The following is a 14,275-nucleotide window of genomic DNA, read 5'->3' on the forward strand; positions in this document are numbered from 1 at the left end:
GCTGGGCGACCGGTTCTATGGCGGAAAAATAATAATAAGAAGAAGAAGAATAAAAATCCTTACAAAAACAATAGGTTTTCAGCACTTCGTGCTCGAAACCCTAAATAAAACCAAGAAATACAATAGGTTTCTAGCCCTTCGGGCTCGAACCCTAATAATACAAAAATCACTTTAATATAAACAAACTTTTCATTTAAGAAATATCACCATATCCACCTTTTCCAAGTTTGCAGTAGAGGTCTGCATTTCCGCGAGACTCGCGGAACCAGATACGGATTCTTGTGGCACAGTATTAAACTTTTTGGATAAAAGAGAGTTGTGGTGGTGGGATTCTATGGTACTATGGACGGGAGCTGGTCTTTCCCCCCAGACAGTGCGGGGAGGTCGCCGAGTGCCCTTTCGGGAATTAAAAGACACAAAAGCTCTCTTTCTGAGGGGAGACAGTCATCAGGACATTTCTTGCATGCATGTTAAATAGTTTGTTTAAAAAAAATATTTATAGCGCTAGCTATATAAATATATTAGCTAACAGGTTTCATTTATTCATATTTTGCTATAGTTTGAGTGAAATATCTTATTTTTCTCTCTGACATTTTGTCTACAGTATCGACATTAAAATGTAAGAACAATGTTGTCTGTTGACAAGACGATATAAAATAACTGATATGCTTTTGTACAGCGTATTTTATATTTGTTATGGAGAAATTTAAATGTGAGATCTGTAAATGTGATCTAAATGTAGTAGGATCGCGTCGGGATGAAGATCATTCTAAGCAGATAGTTGGTAAACACGCGTGAATTTTCAGCGGGAGCATGTGAGTGCGGAATGAAATTAACGGGGGGGTGGAGGGGGACGAAAAAAAACAGTCCCCCGCAGACCACTAGTTTGCAGTTAACACAGTGTTCCCTGCTGTTCAAAACATTTATTGCGATTTATTAACATCTCAACCGACTTGAATTGTCAGAATATATTTTTTTTACCGGCTCACTGTGAATCATCACTGCTGAATGCCGTTGGATATAACTAAAGCAAAGGTGTGTGTGTGTGTTTCAGGAGTGGGTTGGTGAGCGTTGTCTGAAGTCTTTGTCAGAGGACAGCAGTGCTCTTCAGGATCCAGTGCTGGTTGACATACAGGCCCAGCGGCTCCTGCAGCTCATCTGTTACCCACACAGACAGCTTGACAGTGAAGAGGGCGAGAATCCTCAGAGACAGCGCATCAAACGCATCTTACAGGTCAAACACTCACACAACCACAACATCTACCTCTGTCTACACTGAGCTTCTCCTGTAGATAAAAACCGTTGTTAGTAGATCAGATGGTATTCTGTTGGTTGAGGTGAGGATTCATTGTAATAAACACAGTTTTTAAAAATTCACCTCGCATATAGACCCGTGTGGGTAGTTTATTTTCAAACACCAGACTGCTTTGTTACTGGAGTCAATGATGAAAGAATACCATATAGCAGGAGAGGAAGAGCAGACGCTCATTTCTCCAGCCTTAATAATTCATTTCACACCTCTATGCATTTAATCCATACATGGTTTGTGTGCGGCTCGCAGCAGCTCAATTTTGTGGACAACTTTTCATCTTCATAGACTGTTAAGACCCCTGTACATTTAATATCCTGCTGGAGCGCTAAAGATTAAAAGAATTCTCTCCATGTGTCGTCTGTTCTCCTGCTTACAGAACATGGATCAGTGGACCATGAGACAGTCCTCTCTTGAGCTCCAACTCATGATCAAGCAAGTCACAAATAATGTAAGTCACAGGGGAGGGTTTGGGGAGAATGATAATCTTTATAAATGTTTTAGGTTCATGTTTATACTATGCTGTTGTCACTGAACACATCTATTATAGGATCATTATCTGAACACACCTCAATCACATTCTCTACTGGAGAACATCGCCAAGGCCACCATTGAGGTTTTCCAAAAGTCTGCCGAGATGAACTCTAGCAACCCCACCTGGAATGGCTCTGCGGTTTCGGGTAGCTCCGTCTCCAATAGCAACAATGCCAGTAAACTCAAACCTGTGCTCAGGTGGGTGAACACCAGTCTTTCCTTTGCCAGACTCTATTCAGTTTGCAAGCTGATGTGATTTTGAGAGTTCCGTTGTCTTAATAAAACATGTGTTTTTGAAATCTTTTGTGTGCTTCCTGTAGTTCGTCCGAGCGTTCAGGTGTCTGGTTAGTGGCTCCTCTGATAGCTAAGCTGCACACGTCGGTACAGGGTCACGTGCTGAAGGCTGCAGGCGAGGAGCTGGAGAAGGGTCAGCATCTCGGACCGTCCTCCCGTAAAGAGAGGGATCGGCAGAAACAGAAAAGGTGCTCAACTTCTTACTCTATTCTCTGAGTTTTCGGTAGTGAGCGGATATTCAAAAGCTGTACTCCACAACATAGTGAAATGCCTACCCAGAAAGCATTCTAGTGTGCTTTTGGTGGACAAAAAACTGTTTCGTCTTTGGACAAAAGACTCTACTGCAGCATTGCTTGTTTTCTTTGTGCACTAAACGGCAATGAAGCAAAAACGTGACGACGTCTATGTTCTGTGTCAGCTGCCATAGTGCTTTGAAAGGGAGGGGGAGTGAGCTATTGGTTGCAATACACAACCTCACCACTTGATTCTGTTAAATCTCCACATTGCTCTTTTTATAGCATGTGTTTACAAAATGCTAAATGTCTTCCTCTTTTGTTTTTCTTCAGTATGTCTCTCCTGAGTCAGCAGCCCTTTTTATCTCTGGTGCTGACGTGTCTCAAAGGACAGGATGAGCAGCGAGAAGGTCTTCTTACATCCCTCTACAGTCAAGTACAGCAGGTATCAAAACCAAGCCGACCATTCACGTACACTGTACACTTTACCCGACGTTACAATTAAGGCCAGGTTATCTAAAAAAATATACATTGACCCTGTTTTAGTAATTATAAGTGTGAGCTGTAATGCAGTAAACACTCTCTTTAAACTGATATGATGCATTCACCCGTCAGATTGTGACGAACTGGCGTGAGGATCAGTACCAGGACGACTGCAAGGCCAAGCAGATGATGCACGAGGCCTTGAAGCTGCGACTCAATCTGGTGTGTAGCTTTTGCGAAAGATAAGATATGAGGCACAATAATAATCAGACTGGTAATATGTCTTGGAGCTTAAACTTGCTCATATTTTTGTTGGTACTTCCTGTCACATGATCTAGGTGGGGGGGATGTTCGATACGGTACAGCGCAGCACGCAACAGACAACAGAGTGGGCGGTGCTTCTGCTTGACATCATCAGCAGCGGCACAGTGGACATGCAGTCTAACAAGTGAGATGTGACACAGCCCTCGGTCGATCTTACTAATGATCATACCAGATGATTCTCAATGTTTTTTCATTTTTCACCTCTCTCTCTGTCTTTCCACATTAGTGAGCTCTTCACGACAGTTTTAGACATGCTGAGCGTATTGATCAATGGCACTCTGGCAGCTGACATGTCCAGCATCTCTCAGGGCAGCATGGAGGAGAATAAGAGGGCTTATATGAATCTGGTCAAGAAGCTCAGGGTGAGACAGAGATCCTAAAAAAGTTTTTTTTTTGAGAATATAAACCATTCATATTCTGTGTGGCCTTACAGAAGGAACTCGGCGACCGTCAGTCTGAGAGCTTGGAGAAAGTGCGACAGCTGCTGCCTCTACCCAAGCAAACGCGTGATGTCATAACGTGTGAGCCCCAGGGCTCGCTCATTGACACCAAGGGCAACAAAATTGCTGGATTTGAAAAAGAGGTAAATATCTCTTTCAAGTTATTGCTGGCATCCAATCAGCTTCTTACCTTTTGTACTTTATGATACGCAGGGTCTACAGGTGTCAACGAAGCAGAAGATTTCTCCATGGGATGTGTTTGAAGGGCTGAAGCACTCTGCTCCGCTCTCCTGGGGCTGGTTCGGAACCGTGCGGGTCGACCGTAAAGTCACAAAGTTTGAGGAGCAACAGCGGCTTTTGTTATACCATACCCACCTAAAGCCCAAACCACGCAGTTACTATCTGGAGCCCCTCCCCTTGCCCCCGGAGGAGGAGGAGCCTCCCACACCTGTGGCACCTGAACCGGACAAAAAGGTGGATACAGGGAAACCCGAAAAGAGCGTTTCCAGTGTGGCTCCTGACCCCAATAAGAAAAAAAAGAAAAAGAAACCAGCATCGTCGAATAAGCAAGAGGTAACAATTTTGTCTAAAAAATGTCTAGATGAATGAATTTATGGATTTGAAGAAATATTTGTATTCCTCCTTATTTTAGGACTACAAGCCTCATAATCCAGCAGTGATGCAGTACCCGCCTGGCATGGGCACTGATTTTATGAACATGGGCCAGGTTACTTACAGGATGGGATATCCGGGTTCAATGAACATGTATCCCCAGAACCAACCTCTACCACCAGGTGAGCACATATCCCTTAATTTTTTTATTTCAGGATTGTGAGATAAAAGCAACTCTTTTTTTACCTGTCCTTGTTATTGCTTTGTCTAAGGAGGCCCCGGTTTGGAGCCCCCCATCCGTCCCAGGGGTCCCATGGGTCATATGAGCAAAGTCATGCCGACACGTCCCAATTACCCAAATATGATGACCAATATGCAAGGTACAATGGGGGGCATGATGGCGATGGAAAAGCCATACCAGGTACCAGGCTATAAACCCCCACCTAGCATGCCACAGGGCCAGATTCTGCGTCACCATCTACAGGTCAGACTGGTGAGTCTGGTTTTACTGATCAAGATCCCAGACCAAAATGTTTTTTGTGCCTATTAGGGCCTATTTAGGTATCAGAAAAGATGCGGACTGAAGGGACAGGTCATCCAAAAACCAAGGTTCTGTCATCATTAACTCACTTTCAAGTTGTTCCAAATCTGTAAAGATGTCTTTGTTCTTATGAACACAGAGAGATATTTAAAAAAAAAGTTTCAGGCCAAACGGTTCTGGGGCACCATTGAATACCATAGTAGGAAAAATCACATACCATTAGCAATGGTGCCCCAGAATTGTTTGTTTTCCTACATTCTTTAAAATATCTTCTTTAGTGTTTAACAGAGAAAAGCATTTTTCCACTATGGTGGCCAAGAACTGTTTTGTTACAAGCATCCTTCCAAATATCTATTTTTAGGTGAACGGTCCCTTTAACGTCACAGTCTTGTGTTTTGACACAGTATGCCCATAGAACTCTTGTCCTTGTTGTTGAGTCACACTCCTGTTTAATTCAGAAGGGAGGCTTTCAAGATTGTTTCATATTTTCAGAATCAAAATCATTTACAGCAGATGAGGCCGGTGGCACCTAATCAGCAGTACGGCTCCATGCAGCCGACACAGGCAAGTATTTGTTTATATTTAAACACTAACCTCATCATACTGCCCGCACCACATTTCATCTTGTTTGCCATATCGATTGGTGTGAAAATGAACCACATTAACAGAAAGCATACTATGGTGACTTTTCTTCAGGGCTACACTTCTTACGGACCACACATGGGAATGCAGCCGCACCCTTCTCAGTCAGCTGCAATGGGTCCTAACTCATACGGTAACTTGGGCTTCCAGGGAGCTCATCCCGGTACCAACACAGGCATGGTGGACCCTCTCAGGCAGATGCAGCAGAGACCCAGCGGCTACGTTCTTCAGCAGGCTCCCGCAGGATACGCACAATCAATGCAAAACACACAAAGGTGAGTCATACACAACTTGTAATGTAATTCACAGACCACGTAACTGAAAAAAAAATCTTAACTGGGACCATTCGTCTACCAGGTTTTCCCATCAGTCAATGCAGCCGGCAACTATGATGCACAACATGGCTCAAGGTCACATGCACCCCAACATGAGACCCAATCAAATGATGGAACAACAGCAGCAGCAGCAGCAGCAGCAACAACAACAACAACAAGCCCAGCAGCAGCAACAACAGCAGATGATAAGACAGCATCCCACTCTCAGAGTACGTACACAAAGTCCTTATCATTATGAAATAATGTAATTTGTCTTTTACGTTGTCTACGACGCACGATCTCTAAATGCTGCGATGATCTGAGTATGCATTTGTTTTGGTTTACAACAGCAGCAGCAACAACAGCAGCAGGTCCAACAGCAGCAACAGCAACAGCAGCAGGTGCAACAGCAGCAGCAGCAGCAGCAGCAGCAGCAAGTCCAACAACAGCAGCAGGTCCAACAACAGCAGCAGCAGGTTCAGCAGCAAGTACAACAGCAACAGCAACAGGTGCCAACAGCCCAGCCACCCAATCAGGCCCTGGGCATGCAGCCTCTGCCCCCACAGCAGCCCATGGTAAGACCACCTCCAATGATCACATGTGGAGTGTGTCTCTCAAATGTTAATTCATCACAGACATCAGGAAGTAGAAATTTTAAGTTGTTTTATGAAAATTAAGTTCTAAAATCTGATCGAATGAGCCACAAACCCTCAAAATGCACATAGAGTGATAGGAATTTTTATTCATATTAGTGATTTATTTTACAGTTCGTTCAACACAACTTTATTTATATCGCGGTTTTTACAATTTCCATTGTTGCAAAGCAGCTGTACATGATAAATATTGACTATAAGCAAAACAACTAAAGTCATATACCCGTAAAAACAAGAAAAAGGTGAAAACACAGAAGACATACCCACATACAAAACGCTCCACACACACAATATGCACACATACTTACACACATCTACATAGACACACACACACGGACGGACACACAGACAAGCACACACACACACACACACACACACAGACAGACAGACATGCACGCACTGACAGTGAAAGCACACATTTAAGAAAAAGGAGAGAAACACAGGTCAAATATTAAACGGACTATACATTTCTATATGCAATTCTAATTCTAAAAAATAATTTAGTTGTGATCGTTCACCAAAATGATTCGTACTGATTTGTTGAGTGGCCATTTCATCCTATATTACATACATGCACCAGTAGGTGGCGAAAATTAAAGTCTTATATGTAGTACAAGTAATTTGGACAACGTGTTTGTAGTATTGTTTTGTATATTACGCTAAAATAGATCATATTCGGTTGTTGTTGCGAACGGGAGTGACTCACATGCCGTATTGAGCGATTGACATGCTTTCTCGAATTCATTCGGTAAGCAGCTCCTCGTTCACGAACGAGATGTCTGGTTTGTATGTCAGATGACTGACTAGTTCAGTGAAGAGGCGAATTTCGTTCAGTAGTTCAAACCAATGATAGTGTTTTGAAATCCCGCGCTCACAGACTATTGGATCATGCTCAGTCAGTCTTTCACAGCAGGACAGTGATCCCATTAGGGTGCAGATTAAAAAGCGCCTGATTTGACTGATTTTCCATATTTAAGCAACACGCCAAAAACAGCAGTATAGCAACAACAAACTATTTGTTTAAGTGTAATGACTGTGTCATAATCTCGAAGTATTGTAAATATGATTATATAAACACATGCTTATAACAAACTATATTATACTTTCATTAGGAAAAAATACTTTTTACTACAAACCACGATTAAATCATCATGTTTGTAAAATAGAACATTTAGGTTTTTCAGATGTAACCATCTTTTAAGCATGATACTGCAGTCTAACCATTTGCATTGGCATGGTAAAGCGAACGTGTCTGTTTTCATTTATAGTTCTACGTCGTTGTCCGCGTCAACAGGCACGTTGTTGAGTTGACAACGTGTTTTTATTTATTGGTTAGGTCCTACCCAAGACTATAACTTGCGCTTTAGATGATACTGTTCACCAATAGATGGTCACTTCCTTTACTATATTAAAACCATGGTTCATTTTCATAAGGGTCTTTACATTGGGTCCTTTTCTGCAATTGTTGAACGAGAGAGCTCTTTCGTTTTGTTCGCGAGTAAGCAGCTCATTCAGTTCGTTTGCGCACGAGATGACTGATCGTTCATGTCATTCACGAACGAAAATCAGCTGGTCCTTTCGTTTGTGTACGAACAAGGACTTTCTCATTCAGACTCAAAACTAGGGCTGGGAATCGATTCCAAAAATTCCTTGATTCCAAAGCATTGAGAATTGAGCGTCGATTTAAGAGCCTTCATAAGTACAAGCCCCGCCCCTTAGCTGTTGTCATTGGTCGACTAAATTACATTAGTTTGTTGTCTAAAAGTGCAGACATCATAAAAAACTGATGATGAAGTCTAGAGCTGTGGAATGACATAAAATAGTCTGCATCCATAAAAGCAAGAGTTTTAACAAATAATATAAGTACAATTGTTCTTTTCAGACGAACTGTAAACGGACCCATCTTCTCTTACTCTTTACCGATGAGCTCACTATGGGCCTGAAGGGAATGCATGTATATAAAGCAAAGTCTCGCAACAAATTTAATTGGACGTGTGTTTAAAGCTGTTAAAGCTGGACAACTTTTTCAACACCTGTCTGTACTCTTGCATTAAACAGTAATATTAATATGCACAGTATTCTTACACATTTTAATAGAATTTACTGATTTTCGATCTGCCTACCTATATTCCTCAAGTATGTCTCTTTAAAAATAGTAATTTGACATGTGCTTTATTTTTGAAAACAGCCAGTAAATTAGATTATTAATGATACATTGGAATTGCAGGACAAGATCGACATATTAGGCTAAGGATTTTGTTATAGAAACAATAAACAATTACACAATTAAAAAACTAGTGACTGCTTAGAAAATTGTAATGCATTAAAAATGTGTTATCTTTTTCATAATAAATAAAAATCCGTAGTCAAACAGGGAATTGAGCAGGAATCGAAAACAACAGCTAGGAATCGATTCCCAAACCAGGAATTGAAATCGGAATCGACTCCGAAAAATTCAGAATCGAACAGCCCTACTCGAAACACCGGCTCGTTCGTTCAGTACATTCAACCAATCATATGCTCTGTCAAAGCTCACACTCGAACGCCATTGGCTCGTGCTTTAGACACTCTTTTAAGCCAAGAAACTCTGTTTGCATGAGGGAGAGATTTTCGTGAACAATAACGATTCGTTCACTTAAAAGATTTGTTCACGAACATAACAGTACTAGTGCTCCTCTGAAATTTTGTTTAAAGTTTTAATCGCAAAAGGCTACGAATTATTGTTTTATGTTTGTTCCTTTCGCGTTTGAGTCTGATACTCGTGCATCGATATAGCCAATAACTTGCGAAAGTATACGGGAGGTACGGCTTCTACAGGGCCTAAATCCGCGAGCTCGAGTTCATCGTCCACTAAAGAAGACTGTGAAAAACAAATGGAGTCAGCGGGTCTGAAAGCCGAAATTCTTGCCTCGCTAAAAGAGGATATCGTGGTTCTGCGCCAGTCGGAATTTGAGAATCTGTCAACTCAGGAATTTGAGGCGGTTAAATCTGAACTGCATGCAGTAAAGGCAGAACTCGCGAATAACTCTGCAATAATCCGCTCGGAAGTGGACGTGATGAAAACTCCTTTATCCGAAATGCAACGCGGATTCTCGTCATGTTCAGATGTAGTGACCTTGCTGCAAACTGAGGTGGGAAAACTCGAGGCTGAGATAACTAGTCTACGGGATAAAAATCTCGACATGGAGGGAAGATTGAGGCGCTTCAAAATAAAAATAGATAACGTATAATAGGCCATATGGCTGCACTTAATTATTTTTGTTTCACTTTTTATAAGGTTTGGGGTGTTTTCTATGCTTAAAGTGAGATGTTACAGAATACTTCACACTTTTGCAAATCATTTGTTTTTATATTGTGAGGTTATTATTTTTTGCTGCTCCTATGTTTTCTCCCCATTAGTGGGAGGTTTAACTTTTGTTTGCATGACTATGTGCCTTTGGGTTGAGAATTATTTCGATCCAGTAATCTGTTTAATATGCCTTACATAGTGTGTTATGTTCTAAATACAGCCGGACACTGTCTATGAGGGTCTGTGTATCCCCCCATCCAACCAGTTGTAATATAACTTTTGTAGGGCTGCAACTAATGATTATTTTGATAATCGATTAGTTGGACGTTTTTTTCTTTGATTAGTTAATTAATCAGATGAAAATGTAATTACATCTTTTGCTTATAAAAAGCAAATCAAGATATGGGAAAAGTATACACAACTGAACTCATTAGCATTATCCCAAAATGTTGTGAATGTGTCCATAATTAACACACCTGGTGAGTTGATTCAGGTGTGTTATATTAGAAGTTATTGACCATAGTCTCTCCCGAGCGAGGGGAGGGTCGGCCAAGGAAATATTTTTTTGTGCCATGAAAAGTGAGATATTTGTCATTCAAATGTAGTGAAGTGCAGTAACAAGTAAACAGAATAAGTAATACTTTAGTACAAATACTCAAAAAGTGTACTTAAGCAAAGTACTCAAGTAAATGTACTTCGTTACTTCCCACCTAAACCACCAAAGCAGGGTATTTAGCCTATTATGTTCTTTGCAAAGTGCAAACGCCACAAATTGGGATTTACTAATATAATCTTTAGTTTTGTCATTTAAAACACCTCTCCCCTTTAATCTTTAGAACGACGCATCTAAAGAGAGACACGTCTGACTTCAAAAGCAGCTTGCAAGTGACGTCACAGACCAACTAATTTGTTTGACAACGAATTTCATTATCAATTATTATCGATTAGTTGTTGCAGCCCTAAACTTTTGTATGCTGGAATGTTAAGTCACTAAGTCACCCTGTTTATGCGCAAGAAGGTTCTTTCTCACCTGAAAACGCTCAATGTAGGGATAGCATTTCTTCTGGAAACACATCTGCGAAGTTCAGACCATTTCTTTTTTAAGTCCAGAGGAACATCAATCCTTATTAATAAAAATTAGAAACTGTCAAAAGTAGAAACCAATTCATCGCAAAACACCTATTATTCTGGCTAATGTTAATGCGCCACATTGGGATGAAAGCTCATTCTTCCTCTATTAATACACATCGTTTTATTCTTGGTGGCGATATGAACTGTGTATTATCACCAACTCTAGACTGTACCTCACCTAAAATGGTTATCTCATCCAAATCAACTTTGACGATCCAGGCATCTCTAAATACAAATAGGATATCCGATGCATGGTGATTTCGGTATCATATATCTAGAAGTTATTCGTTTTTCTCCGCAGTCCAAAGGACATAATCAGCATAGATTTTATTTTTTAGATAAAAGACTTCTTCCATGGATTAGCAAATGTGAATATCAGGCAATAGTCATTTCAGATCATGCCCCAATAGGGGTGGACAATGTTATTGTATATTGCTGATGTCTTGCAAGTATCCTGATGTCGATACCAACGGACAGATACCAGAAGAAAATAATGGAAAATAAATGTTATCAGATTATCATGCGGTGTAGGCTTTAGCAGGAACGTTAATGTTCAAATGCCCAGGCAGTCAGTAACAGTGACAGAATTTTGGAAACGCTGTTTTGGTCGGTACGTTGTAGGGTTGCACGGTGTATCGGTGCTACGGTAGGTTCTTGATGCCAAAGCTTCAAAATACCAGCGATGCCTCTTTATTTTTGAAACTGCTGTATCGTAGTAACATAGGTAATGTTGCATATGGGCATTAATATTCATTTGAACACTTACATCTGCCTTTTTGCGCAGTTTATCTCCTTAATAAATGTTTTGAAAAACTCAGACGAGATAATGATTGAAATTAGCGTTTTGAACGAGTTTGTTAAATGATTCACTAACTCATCAGACGATTGATGCCACCTACTGGCCGTCTTGGTTCTGCATTTAAAGCAAGCCTAATATTTCCCTTTATAAAGACTGCTGCATCAATGAAATTTGTCCCACATTTGAATTAGTTCCCATGTGAAAAATGATCTAGTGTACTTTAGTGTCTATGAGTTTTAGTAGTTTACTGTAGTAAATACTAGTGTTTTTGAGTGACCATAGTAAATATTTTAGCATACTACAGTTTTTGCTACAATTTATCCAATTACTACAATACAACTAAGTATTCTAATGCAAGTTATAATACAGTTTACTATAATAAATGCAAAATGTTTAATCTAAATCTGTGTTTTTGAATAGATTTGAATTGTGAACATGGCACACCATCGTGATACAAGAGGTATTGAGATACTTCAGCTGGTATAGTATCGTAAGACATGTTTATGGTACCCTAGTCAGTTGTGCTGCTGTTTTCTGCCGGTCACTGCACAGATAGACCAAGAGAAAGACCCGATGTGTCGGCAAAGCAAAACCTCACACTCGCCGGGCTGTACCGGCGACATTTTTCTATTGCATAAAAGCTAGGGTTTATCTACGCGCTTTACCTGATGAAAGAACTTACTGGAAAACTTGTTTGTGCGCGTGGTGTGCCTGTGTGTGTCTGTGTGTGCGTACCTGCCTGCGTTCGTGTTGGTTTGGCACTTGGCGGGTCCGGAACGAATTCCCTCCCGGTCCATATCCGCAGATTGATTGGCGGGTGACATCAGTTCGCCGATTTTTAGCGGAGATAAATGATGACTTAGGTTCTAAGCACATAGATCATTCAGAAATGAATTCTTGTTTCTACAAATTTTACAGATTCTACAGAATCCCTTGGGGACGACTCTTTGTTTGATCTTTTTTTTTTTTAGAATGAGATGACACAATTAATAAAGACAGTTGATCTAGTAGAAACCTTTTCTATGGAAGAACTTGAAGAGGCAATTAATACAATGGAAAATATCCGGCCCATGGGAAATTTACCCTCCATTGTGTCGGATGATCAGACTTTATAAAAAATCGGCATTCGTTCTTCAACATACGAGGCTTGTTCAATATCCTTTATGATCCCGCTCCACTTGAAGTCCCAGAAATACTAGTATCGCTCGATGCTGAAAAAGCATTTAATGGAGTGGGATAATCTTTATTTTCTCTCAAACAATTTGGTTTTGGTTCTAAATTTATTTAATGTAAGAAGGTGCTTTACACTTCGCCACTGTAGGCTGTACGGACAAATGGTAACCTTTCCCTTTATTTTCCACTCTGTCACGGCACCAGGTAGGGTTGCCCTTTGTCACCCCTCATATTTGCCATTGCAGCCGAATATAGATAAATTCTTAGAAAAACGTGTATAAGAAAACAGATGTTACAGCGGCACTGTCAACATGGATTATCTCTCCCTAATTTCCAAATTTACTACTGGACGACTAATTTAAGGATCATGTTATATTGGAAAGAGACCACACTTTCTGACCTTGCTCATAACTGATTAAAACTATAGATCTCATCCTGTAAACTTGCCTCTTTGCATAAAAAGTACTGAAAAAGAACTGAAACTTGTGTTCTAAACATTGCTTTCGATCAAATGTTTTCCAAAATGTTGAAATAAAACCGTACAAAACTGACTTTGCAGAAAGGGTCACATACGGGAGACAACATAACACAGCTCCAAAATGCACTTTAATCTATCATTAAAATATCCAGATATGTTTGTGAGAAAACAATTCATTGGTCCTTTTTAATAATTGTTATGTCTTGTGATCTATTGTTGTGTTTTTGTAACAAATGTGACCCTGCTTGTTTTCTACATTAAATCATGCAATGTAAGGAAAATTTTGTGAAACTATAAACTTGATATCTTTCATTAAAAGGCCTTGATGCTACTAAACTCAAAATATGAGAAATTATGCTGAATTTTACAGACAGGGTCACAAATAGTACTGTTTCTATTTATTAATGATTGGTTTGAGAGTTTTATAATTCAGATGTTCTGGTTTAATCTCAGTTTCCACGACAAGGCATGCAGCAGACGCAGCAACAGCAGCAAACGGCAGCTCTGGTCAGACAGCTCCAGCAGCAGCTCTCAAGTATGTTTGTGTTTAGTTGTTTTAGTTTTTTGGTCAAGCTTGTGATGGTATGTAATTTATAGATTATTTTTCCCCTCCAGACACTCAACCTGGACAGAACACCAACCCATATTACTGAGGAGTGCGTTAAAGCTTTTCATATGTGGTGAAGAGAATGTAGATGATGATATAAGGACCTTTTGGGATGTCGAACCGCACTGGTGTGTCTTTGAAGTAGAATGTTTTTCAGACACCCAGAGAGGGTTGTGTTGATCGAAGTGGTGGAAGAGTTTATGTAAAAAGAAGTACAGGAAATTATAAGAATATTGCAACTTTTTATTTTATTTCAATTTGTACAATTTTTCAGTTTCGTGTATTTCTCATTAAAAAAAATCATGTCAACTTTTACGCCTCTTATATTGTGTGTACTTGTAGAAAAGTGAAACATGAAAGCAACATGCTACACTTTCTTTGGCTCCAAGTGTTTATGACTGTTCAAAGGTAAGTTGGTG

At 40.2% G+C, this 14,275-nt stretch overlaps 1 protein-coding gene across 3 annotated transcripts in view; it reads left to right on the top strand.

The window, feature by feature from the left end:
* The window catches only part of med12 (mediator complex subunit 12), a 34,725-nt gene extending 20,560 nt beyond the window's left edge, over window positions 1-14,165 (top strand). For 2 of the 3 annotated variants that reach the window (XM_056769639.1, XM_056769640.1), the window contains exons 27-44: window positions 1,055-1,234; window positions 1,689-1,760; window positions 1,860-2,041; window positions 2,164-2,325; window positions 2,704-2,815; window positions 2,986-3,075; window positions 3,192-3,301; window positions 3,404-3,539; window positions 3,611-3,760; window positions 3,831-4,190; window positions 4,270-4,411; window positions 4,502-4,722; window positions 5,263-5,334; window positions 5,467-5,687; window positions 5,770-5,956; window positions 6,077-6,301; window positions 13,703-13,784; window positions 13,865-14,165. In XM_056769639.1, the coding sequence (XP_056625617.1) occupies window positions 1,055-1,234; window positions 1,689-1,760; window positions 1,860-2,041; window positions 2,164-2,325; window positions 2,704-2,815; window positions 2,986-3,075; window positions 3,192-3,301; window positions 3,404-3,539; window positions 3,611-3,760; window positions 3,831-4,190; window positions 4,270-4,411; window positions 4,502-4,722; window positions 5,263-5,334; window positions 5,467-5,687; window positions 5,770-5,956; window positions 6,077-6,301; window positions 13,703-13,784; window positions 13,865-13,902 (2,742 nt within the window). In that variant the 3' untranslated portion in view covers window positions 13,903-14,165. The remainder of the gene's footprint in view (window positions 1-1,054; window positions 1,235-1,688; window positions 1,761-1,859; window positions 2,042-2,163; window positions 2,326-2,703; window positions 2,816-2,985; window positions 3,076-3,191; window positions 3,302-3,403; window positions 3,540-3,610; window positions 3,761-3,830; window positions 4,191-4,269; window positions 4,412-4,501; window positions 4,723-5,262; window positions 5,335-5,466; window positions 5,688-5,769; window positions 5,957-6,076; window positions 6,302-13,702; window positions 13,785-13,864) is intronic. The other variant, XM_056769641.1, reaches the window with a different exon arrangement.
* The last annotated feature ends 110 nt before the right edge of the window (window positions 14,166-14,275 follow it).

This window comes from Triplophysa dalaica, chromosome 16 (genome assembly GCF_015846415.1).
Source record: "Triplophysa dalaica isolate WHDGS20190420 chromosome 16, ASM1584641v1, whole genome shotgun sequence".
NCBI lineage: Eukaryota > Metazoa > Chordata > Actinopteri > Cypriniformes > Nemacheilidae > Triplophysa > Triplophysa dalaica.